Source organism: Martes martes, assembly GCF_963455335.1.
Source record: "Martes martes genome assembly, chromosome: 8".
NCBI lineage: Eukaryota > Metazoa > Chordata > Mammalia > Carnivora > Mustelidae > Martes > Martes martes.
Genome location: NC_137895.1, coordinates 8,266,175 through 8,285,437, shown reverse-complemented (window position 1 = coordinate 8,285,437; position 19,263 = coordinate 8,266,175). Strand labels below are relative to the sequence as shown.

General features: G+C 40.3%; 1 protein-coding gene across 3 annotated transcripts in view; it reads right to left on the bottom strand.

The window, feature by feature from the left end:
• The window catches only part of MRTFA (myocardin related transcription factor A), a gene marked incomplete at its 5' end in the record, with an annotated part of 119,833 nt that overhangs the window by 52,017 nt on the left and 48,553 nt on the right, over positions 1–19,263 (bottom strand). Inside the window, one exon of one of the 3 annotated variants that reach the window (XM_080811271.1) lies at positions 8,871–9,078. The exons of the other annotated variants lie outside the window; for them this stretch is intronic. Within the exon in view, the coding sequence (XP_080667397.1) occupies positions 8,871–9,078 (208 nt within the window). Of the gene's footprint in view, positions 1–8,870; positions 9,079–19,263 lie in introns of those variants that run through there. 3 annotated transcript variants of the gene reach the window in all.

The following is a 19,263-nucleotide window of genomic DNA, read 5'->3' as shown; positions in this document are numbered from 1 at the left end:
CACCCCTGAGATCATGATTTGAGCCAAAATCAAGGTCACGTAACTGACTGAGCCACCCAGGTACCCCATCTTATTCAATTCTTAAAACAAAGCTATGTGGAAGGTGCTATTATTACACTATTTTGTAGCTGAGGAAATTGAGCGTAAGACACATTAAGCAACTTTGCCTGAGGTCATCCAGCTCCATTTCGATCTGCAGCCAGAGCTCTCAGCCACTATTATAGGTTATGTTTCTCTTCCTTCATAGAACAGACCAGTTCCTCATGTTTAAAAATGACACTATTAATAGTGCTTTCTGCATGATGTGGCTGGAAAAAAAATTATCTACTTACTAGTAGGGAAAATCCAGGTGATTTCAGTGAATAGCACAAGGCATTTCAGAAATCTAGAATCTAAAAGGCTCCTTATATTAAAATTCCAGAAGGAATAGAGACTAACAGGATGATAGTGGCCAACGTGTAAAGGTCATTCAAAGGGGCTCCTCCCAGAGACAGAAGGCGAAGGACACAAGAGAACTTCACAGGCCTACTTCCCATTTGGCTCTCCGTGCAGAGACATCCACACTGAAAAGCAGAGAGCACCTGCCTCCTGGTACAACTTCATTCCTGCATTCTGCCAGGGGTTTTTCCTGGTGTCGCAGAGATTCTGAGTTGATTCATTCATTCACTGAACTGATACTCAGTGTGCACTTACTATACGCTGGGCACTATTCCAGGTGATACAGCAGGAAAATGGATAGATGAAGTCCTTGCCCTCACAGACATATGTTCTAGTGGGAGAAACATAGTAAGTTATTTATGTTATAATTTCCAATGGTACATTATGTGAAGAAAAGTACAGCAGAATAAAAGAACAGAGAGTGACTGGGGGTGGTAATTCTACACAAAGTACACATGGAAGGCTTGTGGAAGAGACAGATGACTCTTACACAAAATCCTACATAATATGATAAACCTTGAAAAGATCTGGAGAGTGTTCCAGGCAGCAGAAATAGAACATGCACAAAGGCACTGAGTGAGAAGAGGCCTGTCTTGAGAAGGAAACTCAGATATAAGAGATGAGGAATCTAGTCTGTTGAACTCTCAGTGGGATATACCACTACAGTGACTCATTTCATCTCAACAGCTATGTGAGGTACATATTACCTCCATTTTACAGAAGAAGAAACAGCAGTTCGAAGAGGTTAAGTAACTGTGTGCACAGCTAGTAAGAGGTAGAGCCAGAGTTCAAACACAAGTTGGCCTGATATCAAAGCCTATGCTTTTTCTGCTACAACACATTTAATGCCAGAGGCATAACAAAAATAATACGCGTAAGTAAGTAAATAAATCAAACTCTTTCCCATATCCTCAAAATCTGGGGCTCACCATTTCATTTTGGGTAGCTGTTCATCTCCCCCGTGAAGTAATGTCCTTCTTTAACTGCAGCGGGCAGATCTCAAACTGCCTGCTACTTCGATGTCATCGGTCTCTCTCCTGAGGATCCATAACACGGTGCTCAGACAGCTAACTCCATCACACAAGATCTGAGCATAACACGTACTTGCACCAGGCATCTGAATGGGGTGAAGGTACACTGGGAACGTGCTTCCTTTAGACTGGCAGGACCATCTGAACAAACCCTTCCGAAGTTAAAGGCACCAGGAACAGTGTTTTCCCTGCAGCATTAGTTCTGCACGTTCACCCAGGAAATGTGGGCAGCCTTGAATCTCATCTGCTATTCTCTGAGTGTATTACTGGTGCTGACATTTTGCACCCAACTTTGCTGAGGGTAGGTGACAGGTGAACAGATTCAAAACTTGGAACAGGGCATGGTTATTCTACAGCAAGCCAGAAGTGACAAAAATTCTTTCCCTTAAAACTGTATTAGAGTACTTATTCTTTCTAGATCTCTAATAATAATGTGGCCCTGAAAGACATAGCATGGTAGAATACTCAGGACTGAAATTATGAGGGAGGCCTATATCCCCATATATTTCTGTAAATATTTAGTAAGTTAGTTTTTTTCCTACCAAAGTACTTTAAACTCTCCCGACAGGCTTATTCTATTTAGCTTCTTCCTATTTTTGAAATTAACTTTCAAGGGTTTGCAGTAATTAATAACAGCTCATTTAACTGACATTTTGAGAAAAAAATTAAAAAGGTAAATCCTGATTTTTGTTGCTTTTGTTGTTGTTTGAGGAGACTAGATGTCCAGTGTGGAGCCCAGTGTAGGGCTTGAACTCACAACCCTGAGGATCAAGACCTGATCTGAGATCAATAGTTGGTTAAGTGTCTGCCTTTGGCTCAGGTCATGATCCCAGGGTCCTGGGACAGAGCCCCACACTGGGCTCCCTGCTCAGTGGGGAGCCTGCTTCTCCCTCTCCCACTGTTGCTCTCCCTGCTTGTGCTCTCTCACTCTCTGTCAAATAAATAAAATCTTAAAAAATAAATAAATAAAATAAATGAAAACAAATTTCCTCTAGGGCAAGGATTAGGAAACAGGTGATTAGAAATGAGAAATTTGGCCACGTGTGCTAAAAATACACACACAAAATCTGAAAGTTCTTAAAATTTATATGTAAATTTCTCTATGGGTACTTAAGGGAAAAAAATGATAGCTTCTCTCCTTAAGTCCTAAGCGATGTAAAATTGTAACTATTTGTCTCAAAAAAAAAAGTATTTTAAAATTAACTTTGGTAAAGCTACAGCAAAATTGTTCTTTTCTGTAGAAGACGGAAAGGCAAAAAAGAGGGAGAGTTAAATTTCATGCAGCATGTGAAGTATGAAAGCTATAAGTCTATCAGCTAATATTGTTGCAAGAGTTACAATTCTCAAGATCAAATACATAAAGGGAAAGCCAGTCTATTAAAATACAGCAGCCCATTTAACTACTGAAGGATTTTCCTACTCCCCATTCTCTCGTTTAGTGGAAACATCTCAGAAGTAAATGTATATGTAACTGTGAGAGAGTTCATGTTGTTTGAAGAACTGCAACTTTGTATTTCCTGAAGTTTGTGTGGTCAAATTTGCAAGTGGAACATGTCATTACTACAGGTTTTGCACAAAATTTTACGAAACAAACCTACATTAAGTTAAAGCAGAACTGAAATCAATGCCTTTTCTGGCCACTTCAGGAATGATTTCCATACATTTGCCTATCACAGAATCCTTTGGCTTTAGATGTTTGATTCCTTCAACACAGACCAGGGGTGGAGGGGGCATTCCAGCTCCAAAGCTAAAATGGAAGTAGAATGCAGAGTAATGAAACAATTACCCAGTTACCACATACCACATTTTTCTAACATAATTTTGAGGGATGCAGAAGGTGCCACACCTATCAGCAGAATGCTTATTTTTAAAATGTCCCGGAAAGACTAGCTTGTAATTTCCCTCCTCCCGCATTTTCGAATCATCCCAGTATTAACAGCCTTCTTTAAGAAGCCTCGCCCTAGTTGTTTTGGGAAAAAAAAATGCATTACATTTGTCTCACACTCTGTGTGATACCCAAGAAAGACCCCTCTTTTTCTGGTTCTTCTGCCTCATCAAAGCATGAAAACAGCCAGAACTACAGCAACAGCTGGAGATCATTAAACCGACAGAAATAGCTTAGGAGACTCCATTGGTGTGTGAGTGGGGGGAGGAGAGGCTCAGTATCAGATTAAAAAAAATCAAAAGGGCAACAGGAAAGGGGGGGGTGAAGCTTAAGAAGTGTATCATACCCAATTTCCTTTACACAGCCAAAGGGATGCCCTGGAACCAAAGAAGGGACGGCCGACTGCAGCTTACCTCGCCTAGCCCCCACCTATCTTTCCTATGAAAGGCTTAGTCAAACCTAAAAATGTGAGTTACTCAAGACTAACTCAAGTCAAGGTAGGAAGGTAGAGGAGTCAATTCATCTCAAAGGCTAACCCTGGGTCATCCCCAGTCTGGAGGAATCTCTCAGAGGATATGAGTCATTTCTGGTGCTGTGCTGACAGTAAAAGTCGACTCCAAGAGGGACAGGGGTACGAAAATACAGGCCAGTCCCTAAGTGGACTCGGATACCTACCCAGTCCCAAGGCATCCCTTCAACTGGGGAGGACCAAATGCTAGATGAAATGCAGGCTGTCGGGGCTGTTCGTGCCAGAGCACAACCACGCCTCCAATGCTAGCTTTGTAATCTGCCAGGCCTCCGAAGGTCAGTACAGGAATGTGCCATCTGCCTGGCCCGCTGCCCGAGTGTGTTCAGCACATATCTGAATGCCCTACAGAAGCTTTATTCAGATCCCTCCATGGGAGTGGGTCTGCATATCCTGATCTCCATGCCTTGGTCTGGTTAGTTGTAGGATCCCGGGGTACCCTCTTCGCCCTCACACTTGCTAGGTTGTCATTTAATGTCAAGGCCTATCCCACCAAGGCATCTTCTGCATAACTAATCTCACAGGACTGCAGTTTCAGAAAGTTCCCCACCTGCAAGCCCGAACAGGAAATGATTCGATTGCAGATATTTTGACTGCAACTCTCTTTAGCAAGAGTATTTGGTAACTGTGGGATTGCAGGAACTTCAGCTGAACATTTTATTTGATGCATCTAATGATTTACTAGAGAAGGCTCCATGCTGATGCCTGTTCTCAACAAAAGCACCCCTACACTGCCCTCTTCTAGAATAGCTTCTTTTCTAACTCACAAACCTGTAGGAAAATATGTTCATGTGTATTTCCAAACTACATCAGTTTTGGCTAAATAACTGTATTTGAACAGGGTTTTCTATGGTTTCAAAAACCCCCCCGCAATAATTGGCTTATTCTGAGTATTTTAACTAATATTAGGAAGGGTAGGACATCTACAAAAATAAATTCACTAGAGAGGAGACTAAAAAAAGAGTTTATATACATATTTAGTTTATACACACCCATACAGATCTATCTCACATACAGCTCATTTTAAGGCTGCATAACACCAAAGGACAGGATATGTGTCAACCAAACTATTGTGACTATAGTCACTTCTCAGTGTGCGCAGCCTAGGTGGGAGCAAATGCATCTCTCATCAGCCTTTACAGAGTATATTCTTTACAAAAAATATTCAAAAAGATGTCATAAATATTTATAATCAATCATTTACTATGTACGTGCCTTGGTACTAGGTTACACAGTAGGAACTGAGAAGAAAAATAAAAAATATAATAAAAATAGCTCATAAAAATAATATATAATACTTTACAACGCTACTTTCATACATATGATCTTATTTGACTCTATGAGTTAGGATAGCAGACATTATACCCATGATACAACGAAAGAAACTGGTTCGCCAAGCTTAGAGTAATTTAGCCAAACTCACATTGGCAAGATCGAACCAAGAACTTCAGGTTCTTGACTATCAGTTCAGCGCTGGAACACAAGCTGCCTACCACAAAAAGGCTTTCAGCCCTCAAGGAATTATCTCTGACACCTAATGCCTTGGCCAGTGTTTCTCAGATGTACCAAGTTTCTTCCCAGTGAGAATCTCACCAATCTCCTGGACCAGGGTCATATTCTAAATCTAATTCAAGACAATTGTGGGGAAAGGTTATTTATTAATATCATTGACAATTAAAAGATCTGAGGGGCGCCTGGGTGGTTCAGCCGGTTAAGCATTTGCCTGGGCTCGGGTCATGATCTCAGGGTCCTGGGATAGAACCCCACGTCGGGCTTCCTGCTTGGCAAGGAGTCTGCCTCTCCCTCTGCACACCCCCCAATTTGTGCTCTCGTGCATGCGCTCTCTCATTCTCTCAAATGAATGGATAAAATATTTTTTAAAAGGATCAGAGTTTCTTTTGAAGGCCAGAATTATTAATATGAGATACTGAATAAAACTCAATTAGGATGGAGTGCTCAAAATGTATCTCATTTAGGATAACACATTTTTGCTTATGGGCATGATACTGCCCTCTAGTGCCAGGAAGCACAGTACCCTCAGCAGACTAACTCAGCTAACGCATTATTAACCACCTACTGTGTATAAACACACTTCATTAATGAGCACTTTAAAAGGGGGAAAAAAGAGAAAAGGGTAAGCCAATTACATACATACAACCATAAAACCTAAACCCCTCAAGGAATTTATAAATATAATAATATATAAATAATATATATAAATAAAATATAAATAATATAAATAATATAGAAATAATCTTCTCTATCGAGGATAAAAAATGTGAAATAAATCACTGTAATCAAGGACAGTGTTATAAGTGCTATGAGTTTGCAGAGAATAAATCACTAGAGTACAAAAAGGATCAGGCAAGCTTTGTAGGAACAGCAGCATATAAACCTTCTCTGGAGGACTTTATACACTAGGTATGAACAAAACCCAAAAACTAGCAAGGAGCCAAGACCCAGAGGTAGGAAATACTACAAGGTTAAGAATATAACTAAGGTATTCCAATTTAGATGGAGAACAAAGTTTGTGAAAGGGGAGTAGAAGGTAGCCAGAAAGGCAGGTGAAGGTCAGGCTGTGAAGGGTCTGAAATTATACTATCCAATATGATAGCCACTTGCCACTTGTGCTCTTCAAATTCAGTTAAAATTAAATAAAACTAAAAATTCAGTTTCTTAGTCAGTCCAGCCACATTTCAAGGCTCAACAGCCACATATAGCAAGTAGCTACTGTATTGGACAATGCTGATACAGTACTGGGCAGTGCTGTACCAGAAAGCTGCATTAAACTTCAAGACATCAATCTTTCAAGGCTTCTAAAAAAAAATACAGTTCTGATCCTTGCCAAAGTCAAGAAAACCACAGGTCCTAATGCCATAAGGGGTAAATAAAAGTGTGGTCCCTATCCTTGTGCTGTCAACTGAAACAGCAGGAAAAGTATCACACATAGCCTCCTATGGTCCAAAGCAATTCTCTTGAGAAATGTGTAATCCCCCCCCCTTTTTTTTAACTTGGGAAAAATAAAAGAGCTAAGAAAAATATGAAAGAAGGAAAAGATTATCATCAGGCATTTATCTATAATAATAAAACACAAGACTGAGAAGAGTCGCTTCCTCTGGGTAGTTTTGTGTATCTGAAGGAAGAACTGTCTTTATCCCTCAAACACCTGCTTCAGCCAAAAAGGAGTAATTCTGGACATCCTTTATACTTTCGCTATCTAATGCACAATCTATTTCTTCAGTGAAGCTTATAAAATGACAATCTTTTTTTTTAAAGACTTTATTTATTTATTTGACAGAGAGAGAGATCACAAGCAGGCAGAGCAGCAGGCAGAGAAAAAAGGGGAAGCAGGACCCCCGCTGAGCAGAGAGCCCGATGTGGGGCTCGATCCCAGGACCCCGAGATCATGACCTGAGCTGAAGGCAGAGGCTTAACCTACTGAGCCACCCAGGCGCCCCGACAATCATTTTTAAAAAACAATGTATACTGGTAGAAAACTTAATGTGAGTTCTCTCAAGATCCAACAGACAAAGAATTCTAGATACAAAGTTCCAAGTACAGTATAAAATCAGAAAAACATATAGTCAATTGCTTTGGCTAGCTTTCTAAAATGGCCATTCTGATCCTACTTATGCCAAGTCTGCATTTCTATTTCCTATACACTGATACACTTGAAACAAAGCTATTCTTAATATTCATACTGGGAATCTGAAACACTATAATCTTCTGGTTACAAAAAGTCAACAGTGGTATCCCAAAGCTTTAGGTCCTAAGCTATACTGTCTTTCCCTTTCAAATACCCTTCCCTGAAATGTTACTGTGGTGTTTCTTTGACATTATAACACTTTTAGATATTAAAAAAAAAAAATCAACTGCCTCTCAGTCTGTTTTTTAAATCATTCTCTTTGCAAACTGGGCACTGATAATCACTCATCTCCTCATCAGTGGATTCATTCACTGCTGATACCACAAGCTCAAACCGTCCTGTCAAATGTTAGTAAAGTCTCAAACAGATCTTAAGAAATCAAAAGAAATGTCTAAGTTTTTAGAAAAGTAGCAGTTATATAACCAATAGTGGAGAAGTTTCCCAAGCTAGGAGAGAGAAAATGTTGACAATTCTTCTCCATTCATATCTGTTAGAATTTGAATGAAGTCTCTACTCCCCCCCCCACATTTTTTTCCATAACTCAAGAGTTTTTCCTGAAAGAATTACTGAACTTTTTTTGTAGAACTCAAATGTGTCCATTCTACTCCCAAACAATATTTTCCCAGCAGTTTCAAAACACAAAAGAGGGATGTTCACAGAGGAAAAATCCTTCATGGGTATTAACCTAATAAACAATTTCCTGCTATCTTTCATACATGTGGATGTAATTCTAATACAACTCTACAATTACTAAAAAGATTGGTAAGGCCAGCCCCAACTGTTCCCACAACCCAAACTAACACTCAGTATAAGTAAAAAGAAAAAGCCTTCCAAATATTATTTTATTTTAAATTCTGGTATCTTAGTGTTATGAGATCTCAGAGGTTATCTATCCACTTTCAGTATTTAACAGAAGAAACTAAAGTCCTCATCACTAGCTCCCTATTTATTTGTCTAGAACCTATGGCGAGAGTATGTTTTATTGATAAAACACTGCATTTGACTCACATAAAGGGGAAGAATCCCACCTTATAAAGTTTTTTTTTCTTCCTTCTTCCATAATCTGGGCTCAGTACGTGAGCTGTGCAAGGGCGGAAGGAAGGGAGCAAGAAAAACATCATAAACATTGTCCCCATCAGGTCATGAAGTGTGCCCTATCGTACCATGCTCACTTGTCTACCTGCTGAGGGCTCAACAACAAGCTTTAGTAAAAACTCTGGGAGAGTAAACCACCCAGAGTCAAAGCTTGGCCAGCTGCAGAGGAACAGGGACGAGATAAAAAGCCTACAGTGAATTAAGGAGGAAACAAAAGCATGCAAATCCCAACAGGATAAATATGCCAACCTTCCCGAAAACTGTGATAAGGGGCCAGGCGCACTGCAGAGCAGCTGTCCCTTCCGGGCTCCAGGACAATCCATGAGAACGGCAGAATCCTGCAGGTGGGTTGATGAATCTTGGTCTTCTCCTCCAGCATGCTGGGGGAGATGTGAGGCCCCAAAGGCCAGTGTTGCAATAAACCTGTCTTCCTTACCTCACTCCTTAAAGAGGCCATTTATTATTTGCTGAAAATCTGATTAGCATTGTTCTTTAGCTTAAAGTGGGCACTTCGTTTCTGCAGTGCTGAGGGTATAAGAACAGCTAGATCCCAAGTTTACTTAGGGAGCGGGGCATTAGAAGCAGTGACAGCAGAAGGTCAGAATCAGTAAGTCTCCTGGAAAACATTTCTTCCTGTCAGCACTGGGCCTCGACACAGACACCTCCCTCCTCTACCCAAATGCCAAAAAGCAGGACTGGGATGATTTCAATGTGTAGAGCTGGAAGAGAAGAGGGTTCCCTTAGAGAAAACGCTCGTAGCAACCAACCAACCTCATTCACCCAAAATAGTAAACAGTTGGTTTCTCTGCTCAGAACCAAAAGGCTTCTGCCAGACAAGTGGTATCACATGACCAGGTTCCCTCTTCTCTCCTCTGCCTCCCTCCCTTCCTGTGCAAAGTCTGCACCAAAGTGGAACAAGGACCTGTAACACTGTACTATTTTATTTCACTTGACATTTGTTTTTAAGATGTTTACAGATGAAAGATACCAAATTGGGAGGAAGGGCAGTACCAAGGGAAAAACTCGGGAAGAATTTACTTTGAAATAAGCCACATCACAGCATCAAGAAGCAGTACCATAAACGTAACGGTTAATTAGCAAATGTGCTCAATGAATGAATAAATGAGTGAACAGACACTTCTTGGCAATTTGCAGATATTTTAGCGACAAAGTCTCTAAAAAAAGATACAGCTCAGTACATATTTGACTTTTTCATTTACAATAAAAAAATAATAAAGGCTCTTAAGATGGTAGCTAGTGTCAGAGACAATATACTGTAACGGCAAAAATTTGAGATTCACACCCTTATCCATCTCAACTCAGCTCACCATTTGATTCTACTCCTTAGATGTCATAACCCCATCATTCAGATCACTGGGTAGAAAATCAGGGCAGCTACACCAACAGACTAAACTGAAAAACCTACACAGCTAATTATGGGAAGAGCTGCCATCCTGACACTCGTGGGCATTTTCCCCTAAGGTGGTCAGTAAGGCGGGCGGCACAGCTAGGGCCAGATGGGCCACCATTTTCTTCTCCCCACAAGGTTCCCCAGCACTTGAAAGCTGAGCAAGGCATAAAACGTAGAGGCATGGAAGCAAAAACCTCTAGTGGAGCAATCTGTTCTGGGGGGAGAACAGGTGTCTCCATCCTCTGCCATGGCCCCTACCCATAGGGCCAACCAGGGGGCTTTGAGGTAAGAGTTGCACATACTCATCCATCCCCTTGCACTGTAAGATGTTCAATAAATATTTGTAATATGAAAAGGAAAGAAAAAGAAAAAAAATATCAGAAAGCCTTAACTTAAGCAACACCTTTTCCCCCAAAAGACCATGTGAAGATAATAATTTGGCCAATGTCAGAATACAAACACTACCAATAAAGAATTTGCTGGTGAGGATGAGGAGCAACTGAAACTCTCAGACATTACTGGGAGAATACAAAATGGTGATCTGGGAAAACAGTCTGGAAGTCTCTTACAAACTTAAACATGGATTTACCATACAACTCAGTAATCCCATCCCTGAATACTTACACAAAGGGAAATGAAAACATATGTCCACATATGGAGCTGTCCATGAATATTCATAGCAGCTTTATTTTAACGGCCCCAAATGAGAAACAACTGAAATGTCCTTCAGCTTATGAAAGGAATAAAAAATGGTGGTACATCCATATGAAGGAACGTTCTAACAGTGAGGAAATACATGAACTACTACAGACAACAACATGTACGAACCTCAAAAGCATTACGCTAAGTGAAAGAAGGCAAATGCAAAAGGCTACAACACTGAATGACTGCGCTTACATGAAATTCAGGAAAAGACAAAACTATAAGGGCAGAAATAAAATCAGTGGGTACCAGGCTGGGGATGGGGGAGGAGACTGTCTACAAAGAGGCATGATGGGACTTCTTGATGGACCTATTCCCTGTATCTTGATTATGGTGGTGGTTTACTTTTTATCAAAACTCAGTGAACTGTACCTGTAAAGGGATTACTTTTACTGCCTATACACTTATCCCAATTTTTAAAAGAAAGCAGATTGCAAAATAACATGCATAGAGGCAGAATGGAATAGCAGTTAGGAATACAGGGTCTGGAACTAGATAGCCGGGATTTAAATCTTGGCTCTACCACTTACTAGCTGAGTGACCTGAGATCCTTAACATGCCTGTGCCTCCATTTCCTCATCTGTACAGTGGGGATAATAGTATTTACCTCATAGTGCTGCTGTAATAAATGAGTCGACACACATAAGGCACTTAGAACAGTGCCTATCCTCCAAGCATTCACTAAGTGCCAGCTGTTGTCATCACCCATTTATGTAATGCATACATACACGTCACTGTGCACAGAAGTTACTGGAAGGATAGTTACCATCTGCGTGGTGGGAATATGCTGATTTTATTTTCTCTTTTTCTCCCTTCTGTTTATCTGTATCTTCCAAATATTCTACATTAAACAACTATTGCCTTTGTAATAAATTAAAAAAAATTTTTTTTTCCTCAAAAAACCATTTTTTCAAAACGAAAGAAAGAACACTGGGCTGGGACTCAGCAGTTCTGTTTTTCAGCTGTGCTAATTACTTCATTGTATGACCTCAAGGTGTCACCTTCATCTCTAAAAAGGAGGGGCTAGAGCAGATAGGGTGTCCTCCATCCCTAAAATGGAATGGTTCTCTTAAGATTTATGGTGGGACTGGGCAAGCTACATTTCATTTCATTTTTCTTTCCATATTTACTGTCTGCTTACCATGTGCCAGGCTGTATGACACAGATGAAACAGCCAAGCCCCTGGCCTCATGGGGCTTACAACAGGCTCATAAACAGAGACAGACTTGTACCCAATCATACAATCTGTCAGCATGATACATGCTCTGATGGGAACTCAAAAAGAAGACCTAGCTGGGTTTGGAGGAGTTAGAGAAGACACCTGACCTGAGACCTGGCTGGATTAAAAGAGGAAAAAAAAAAAAAAAAGTCAAACTGTGGGGAAGGAACCTGCAACCAAAGGGAGAAAAACACACAAAAGCAAAGGGTGTGAAAATAACAACTTCTTGGGGAACAGAGGATAGAGAGAAAAGAAACAGAGAAAGGGCATTTTGACAGCAGTATGGAAACAAAGAGGGCCAATCCCAGCAAGGGGAGGTTGGTCAGGAAGAAGGAAACGGGTACTCAGACTGTTGATGATTTCCAGAAATCATATGGAACTGTGAATCGTTTATTCTTATTCAAATGTCTATATATGCAACAAAGAAACCCGGTAAACATGAGTCTAAGACGTACTTTACTATACTCAGAAATATAGCATACACTTAGAAAAATTTTACAAATAAAAAAAGTCAGTTCACTCCATAATCCATGGTTAATTGAATATCCTTGTTTATTCAGTCAATAGCTATTGTGTGCTCTACATATGCTTGGTGCTGAGGAAGAAGGGAGACACAGACAGAAAGCAAGAGCACCAGATTCACTTTTTCTTCTACCCAGGACCCACTGTGATCTTCCACCTCTCAGAAGCAGGACCGGGGCAATGTGCTATAGTGGCTGAGAGCTCTGACTTGGTAAGAGCTCTCAGCCACCTTACCACCTTACCACCTACCTCCAGTCTGGGTTTGGGTAAGTCACTTAACCTCACTTAGCTTTCATCTCACCTGAAAATGGGCATAACATCATCAAATTAATTATGGTTTAGGATGAATTTAATGAAATAAGCAGTAATCAGTATATCAGCCATCCAGAAAACGTTCCGGAAGTGGTTCCTTTTACTAATTTTAATTTTCCATCTTGGGACAGCTCAAGATCTCCCACTATATAGACACAAATATACTAATGAGGTAGAAAACAGGGGGAGTAAGGTATAAAGGTGTATTTAACATTACTGAATTTACATTTCAGTGAATTCACAACTGTTTTCTCATAAAGGTGTCACGCTTGGAACTAACATTCCCGAAGGATTTCTCAAACTGTTAATATCTGCCTGTATTACATGACCTAGGAAATTAAATAAAAACCATCACCCAAAATAGGGAGCCAGTCACAATCTCTTCTGGGATTCCTCGTTCTGACTCTGACTAACAATGAGTCATTTAAAGAACGGAGACAACGCAGAGTCCTGACAAGCAGTCTGAACACAAACCCGGAGCAGGGGTGCCGGGCGCACTGCAGACCGACGCTTCACTGCAAGCCAACTTTCTGAAACAGAGAAACTAACATGGAAGGAGAGTCTTCTACTGGCAGCACCTTTTAGTAATCCTGTCTTTCAGGAAAGCGATTAGTTTCTCAACTGCAGCCTCCCTATAATCACATGTACTCAAAAATACTTTACCTTTTTAAAATGTTTATTTCTTAAAAGATGACTTCCAGAACTAGAGTGGTCATTTTAAGATTTTAAAAGCAGAACATAGCACACATAAAGAAAATGTCTATGTGATATTAGAGCTTAAGAGTCAAAATGGTCCTATTTAAACTGCCCCCCATAAAGTTCCTTTCACAATGAAACCAAGCAGTGATAATTCAGTCCAAACAGAAGATTTAAGAAGCAGAGGAGAGGAGCACCTGGGTGGCTCAGTGGGTTAAAGCCTCTGCCTTCGGCTCGGGTTGTGATCCCGGGGTCCTGGGATCGAGCCCCACATCGGGCTCTTTGCTCAGCAGGGGGCCTGCTTCCTCCTCTTTCCTCTCTCTCTGCCTGCCTCTCTGCCTACTTGGGATCTGTCAAATAAATAAATAAAATCTTAAAAAAAAAAAAAAAAAGCAGAGGAGAACCTGGGTAGGATTTTCAAGTCTATAGTTTCTTATATGTAAATAAAGTCTATGCCTATAAGCAAAAGAATACCATACTTTTTTTTTTAAGATTTTATTTATTTATTTGACAGACAGTGATCCCAAGTAGGCAGAGAGAGAGGGGGAAGCAGGCTCCCCGCCGAGCAGAGAGCCTGGTGTGGGGCTCGATCCCAGGACCCCGAGATCATGACCTGAGCCGAAGGCAGAGGCCTAACCCACTGAGCCACCCGGGCGCCCCAAGAACACCATACTTCTGTATCTTTCTCTTATTAGTGTACATCCAGTCTCTGTAGAGAATCCTCATGCTACCAGGGAACCCCAGGATCTTTCTGCCTACCTAATCCCACAGAGGACACCCTGTTACTCCCCTTCACTTTCCCTCCTGTCATCAGTGCCCAAGGCAAGCTGGCAGCTAGTGAAACTTCTGAACCACCCAAGCTCCCCTGCTATGCTCCACTCTGTTTAAAGGTCCCTCGTACTATGTACTGCCAAGAAGAACCTAAGGAAAACACAAAGACAGGTTCTTCCTTTTAGATGCAAGAAAGCTGAGCTAATGAGGGGATCTGTTCGTCAGGGCTTCCCTATAACTGCTTGGACTAGGTCCAGAACATACTACCGTTTGCTCTTTTTCAGTGATCCAGGTGTCACCTGCCAAACAAGCTCTCTCCACATAATGAACTGGCAACAAAAGCAGAAGCTCGAAGAACTCCTCTAGCATGAGGCTGTCTCCCCTCACTCATCTCCTCTGAAGCAAGAGTACTGCAGGCGAATTTTTCTGCCAATCTAGACAGTCTCCCTAGAAATCAGCTTGCCCAGCAGTCACTGACTCACCAGGGTTACACATGCTGCTTCACAGACATCATTGCTCTAGCTCACGTAATACAAAGAAGCTCCCATCTCAAAACAGTACAAGCAGGAGAGCCACTTACCTACACACTGTCTGCAATCTGGGAATCTGCAACAAGTTTTGGCCCTTTAAGATAATGAGTTTATTGAGCTCCCTAACATGTACTCAGAGACTTGGTTCCTTTGGAATGGTTCATAATTTTTAAAAAAGTGATGTCCTTTGTCACACGTCTTGAGACTCTGATACTATTCAACAACAACAAATTTTTTTTAAAGTAGGCTCCAGAGCCAGTGTGGAGCCCAATGCAGGGCTTAAACTCACAACCCTAAGATCAAGTCTTGAGATCAAGAGCTGGATGCTCAGGGCACCTGGGTGGCTCGGTTGGTTAAGCGTCTGACACTGGTTTCAGCTCAAGTCATGATCTCAGGGTTCTGGGACTGAGCCCCATGGCGGGCTCCATGCTCAGCAGAGTCTGCTTGATAGTCTCTCTCTCCCTATCTCTCTGACCCTCCCCACCCCCACTCACTCTATCTCAAATAAATAAGTGAATCTTAAAAAAAAAAAAAAAAGTCAGATGCTCAACCAACTGAGCCACCCAGGTGCCCCCCCACCAATTTTTTTGATCAAGACTGTACTACAAAGAAGGTACCAACATTTCCCAGGATACTTTTCTTAAAAAATAAAACATCTAAGGCTGCATAGGCCCACTGTAAAGATTCAGTGAAATTTAGATAAAAATAATACATTTCATAGCTTTAAATGTAAATGGTGAAGAACTCAAAGTTGGACTGGGGATAATGAGCCTTCTTTGTAAAAGTTCAATATTTAAGAAAACAAATATACTCGGGGCGCCTGGGTGGCTCAGTCATTAAGCGTCTGCCTTCAGCTCATGAGCCCGGGGTCCTGGGATGGAGCCCCATATTGGGTTTCCTGCTCAGTGGGAAGCCTGCTTCTTGCTTCTCCCTCTCCCACTTCCCCGGTTTGTGTTCCCTCTCTTGCTGTCTTTCTGTCAAATAAATAAAATCATAAAAAAAAAAAAGAAAGAAAGAAAACAAACATTATTTTATAATTGAATATTGATTTTAAAAATTAAAAAAATGACCACCACTTGCTTTGTAATTTTAAAAGATTAATTTAGATTTCTCAGATTTCTTAGGTCTCAAATTCTTAGATAATCTCAGGATAAATGCTGCATCTGCTCAGAATTCAGACCATGGTTCTGAACATATCAACACATCAGCCTTTCTATTAGGAAACAGTAACTTTTCAATTAATAAAAATAGGTACATGGTGAGAAACAATTAAAATGATCTTTAACCCTTTTATTTTTATGAAAAGCAACAGAGAACCAAAAATCATTTTCTGAATCCAGATCCTGTATTCAAACTTCATTCCCACAAATTTAAGCAATCAAAATGACAAGGGGAAGCATAGCAAAGCAGTCACTTAAGCAAGGAAAACCTTAGTAAAGGGTCTGGTCAAACAGAATCTTCAATTTAGAAGTGTAAGATGTGTGATAAAGGACATTCCCCTCTTTTCAAAATTATGAAATATTCCAACTTGGAATTGACTCTCTGAGTATAATATCGTTTAAGAAACACAGATCTGCCACCTGTTCATGTCCATCATCTTAAAACCCTGGCTCAAAACTTAACTTCTCCAAGAAACTTTCCCTAATTAACCTCAAAAAACTCTGGTCACTCCACCTGCTATACTTTCAGCATAAAATTTTCTTTTATTTTGTAGCATGACAACATCTATTTCCAACTGAATGCTAAGCTATTTGAAGAAAAGGATTAGTATCTCCTTTCTTTTCTTATTTTGCCACAAAATAGGGCTCTACCTACCATAGGGCTCGACCCAATGGATACTCAATAAACATTAGCAAATATCCAGAGCTTCCAGTCTACTATCTTTCAACCAATGCTCACCAATTATTAAACATTTGGTAATATTATTTCATTGTCAGAGTCTAGGGAAAGGGAAGTGGAAAAAGATCATATTCAATTAATTCAATTAATCCCTGGGTACTGATAATGCCTAGCCTGTGATGGTCTATATTTATGTTATAATAAAGCTTAAAAATTATCCATGAGTCTTATCCCAGCTCATCCATACTGTATCTAATTGAGAGACTGCAGAGTATTAATAGGGAGGTGCTTTGAAGTCAAAGGTGTGACCTCTATCTCCAGCACTTAAAACGAGGTTCCAATTTCTCTCAAAGTACTTAACACGCAGGATTGCCATTAAATGAGATAACTAAAGTACCGACTACAGGGTGAGAGGGGTGTTAGTCAATATGGGGTAGTTATAATACTGTTAAAATTATGACTAGTTATAAGGCTAAGAAAAATTATTCATAATATGAACTGTACTGCATTAAAGTGTACTCTGGCATCAATTTTCTGGTTAAATATGGTCCATAAAATGTAATCCCTTCTTGAATGTGATCTCCTTACCATTGTGATAAACTTCCACAGAAAGTGATCTTTGCTACATGGTAATTTGCCAAGGATTTGGGGAAGAAGGTTTTACATAGATGCAAAGACATATTTCCCAGCAAAACTCAGTTTTATGCAACATTTTCATATTAATAGATGCCTTAAAATCTGAATGCCAGCTTTTCACTGTTAACAAACTACTGCATTTGTCCCCTGATCCCTCACAATCCACATCTCTCCAGCATTTCAAGATGTGGCCACAGTGTCCAAAGAGCTTTCATATGGCTTATTCAGCAAACTTATTCAGAATCCTAATTAAAGGGCCGCCTGGGTGGCTCAGTGGGTTAAGCCTCTGCCTTCAGCTCAGGTCATGATCTCAGGGTCCTGGGATTGAGCCCCGCATTGCATCGGGCTCTCTGCTCAGAGGGGAGCCTGCTTCCCCCAATCACTCTGCCTGCCTCTCTGCCTACTTGTGATCTCTTTGTCTCTGTCAAATAAATAAATAAAATCTTAAAACAAAAAAAAAGAATCCTAATTAAAGTCCTGATTGGAAAGAGAGTAAAGTTAACAATGAACTATCACTCTCCACCCATTAGACCAGTCAAAAATTTAGAAGAATTTATAGCAGAGAGATGGGGAAAATGGTACTCTCAAACATGACTGGTGAAAATGTGAAGTGTCACAACCTTTTAAAAAGTAATTTGGTAATTTGGCAGGGCACCTGGGTGGCTCAGTGGGTTAAGCCTCTGTCTTCGGCTCAGGTCATGATCTCATGATCTTAGGGTCCTGGGATCGAGCCCCGCATCGGGCTCTCTGCTCAGCGGAGAGCCTGCTTCCCCCTCTCTCTCTCTGCCTGCCTCTCTGCCTACTTGTGATCTCTGTTTGTCAAATAAATAAATAAAATCTTTAAAAAACAAAAAAAGTAATTTGGCTACGGCATATAATGAACTTGAAAATACATATTCTCCTTAACTCATCAGTTTCATGCCTAAGAAAACGCACGACAGAACTAAATACATAAAGCATATGTAAAAAAGAAGTTTATTGTAGTGTTTTTCATCACAGCAAAAGAGGAAAGAAGTAAAATGAATATATTATCCATAACTAACATATAGTCATTTAAAAGAACTAATTTGAGCTACGTCAGATGATGTAGGATCTCATGAAGTATTGTTGAGTGAGAATAATAAAGGTTAAAAAAAAGGCATGTAATTTCATTTAAAAACAAATCAATAGCAATAAAAGAAAAAAACACTGTATGTATTTGTACATGCATATGGATCTGTAATAGGATTATGTGTGTGCAGAGAAAAATATGGAAGGATATACACTAGGTTGTTTACCTGGTTTGGGGGTAAAGATTCACCAGTGTGCAGGGAATGGCGAAGAAGTGAGGGAATGCTAAGGGGAAAAAGTCTGCACTTAAAAAATAAGGATGCAAATTTTCAGATTTATGCATCTATGTAAAATTGTTTACACGCAGATTGAGGTATAAGGACTTAAGCCAATTTTAAAATTTTTTTTAAAATTTAAAAAAAATAATAATCATGACTTTATTATTTTTTTTTAATATTTTATTAATTTATTTGACAGAGAGAGAGATCACAAGCAGGCAGAAAGGCAGGCAGAGAGAGAGGGGGAAGCAGGCTCCCTGCTGAGCAGAGAGCCCGATGCGGGGCTCGATCCCAGGACCCTGGGATCATGACCTGAGCCGAAGGCAGAGGCTTAACCCACTGAACCAACCAGGCGCCCCTAATCATGACTTTAAAGAATTTATCCAATTACCTCATTCTGATTGCTGCATTTGTCAGGTGATGGTTTTTATACCATGTCTCTAAAATTAATGAACCCCCCATCTATCACCCCTTCACAGCTTCCCGAGGTAAGCACCACTTGCAAACAGCTAACACACTGCACTAGCTACCAGCAAGCACAAGTGATACACAACAAAAATTTACTTTATAAAATATAACCATGAAACACTGTTGAGTACACTATTGTTTCAGTTCTTGAGTGGCAAATACAGTAAATACCGATCACATTTATTACGGTTGTTGAGTTCTGACTAGA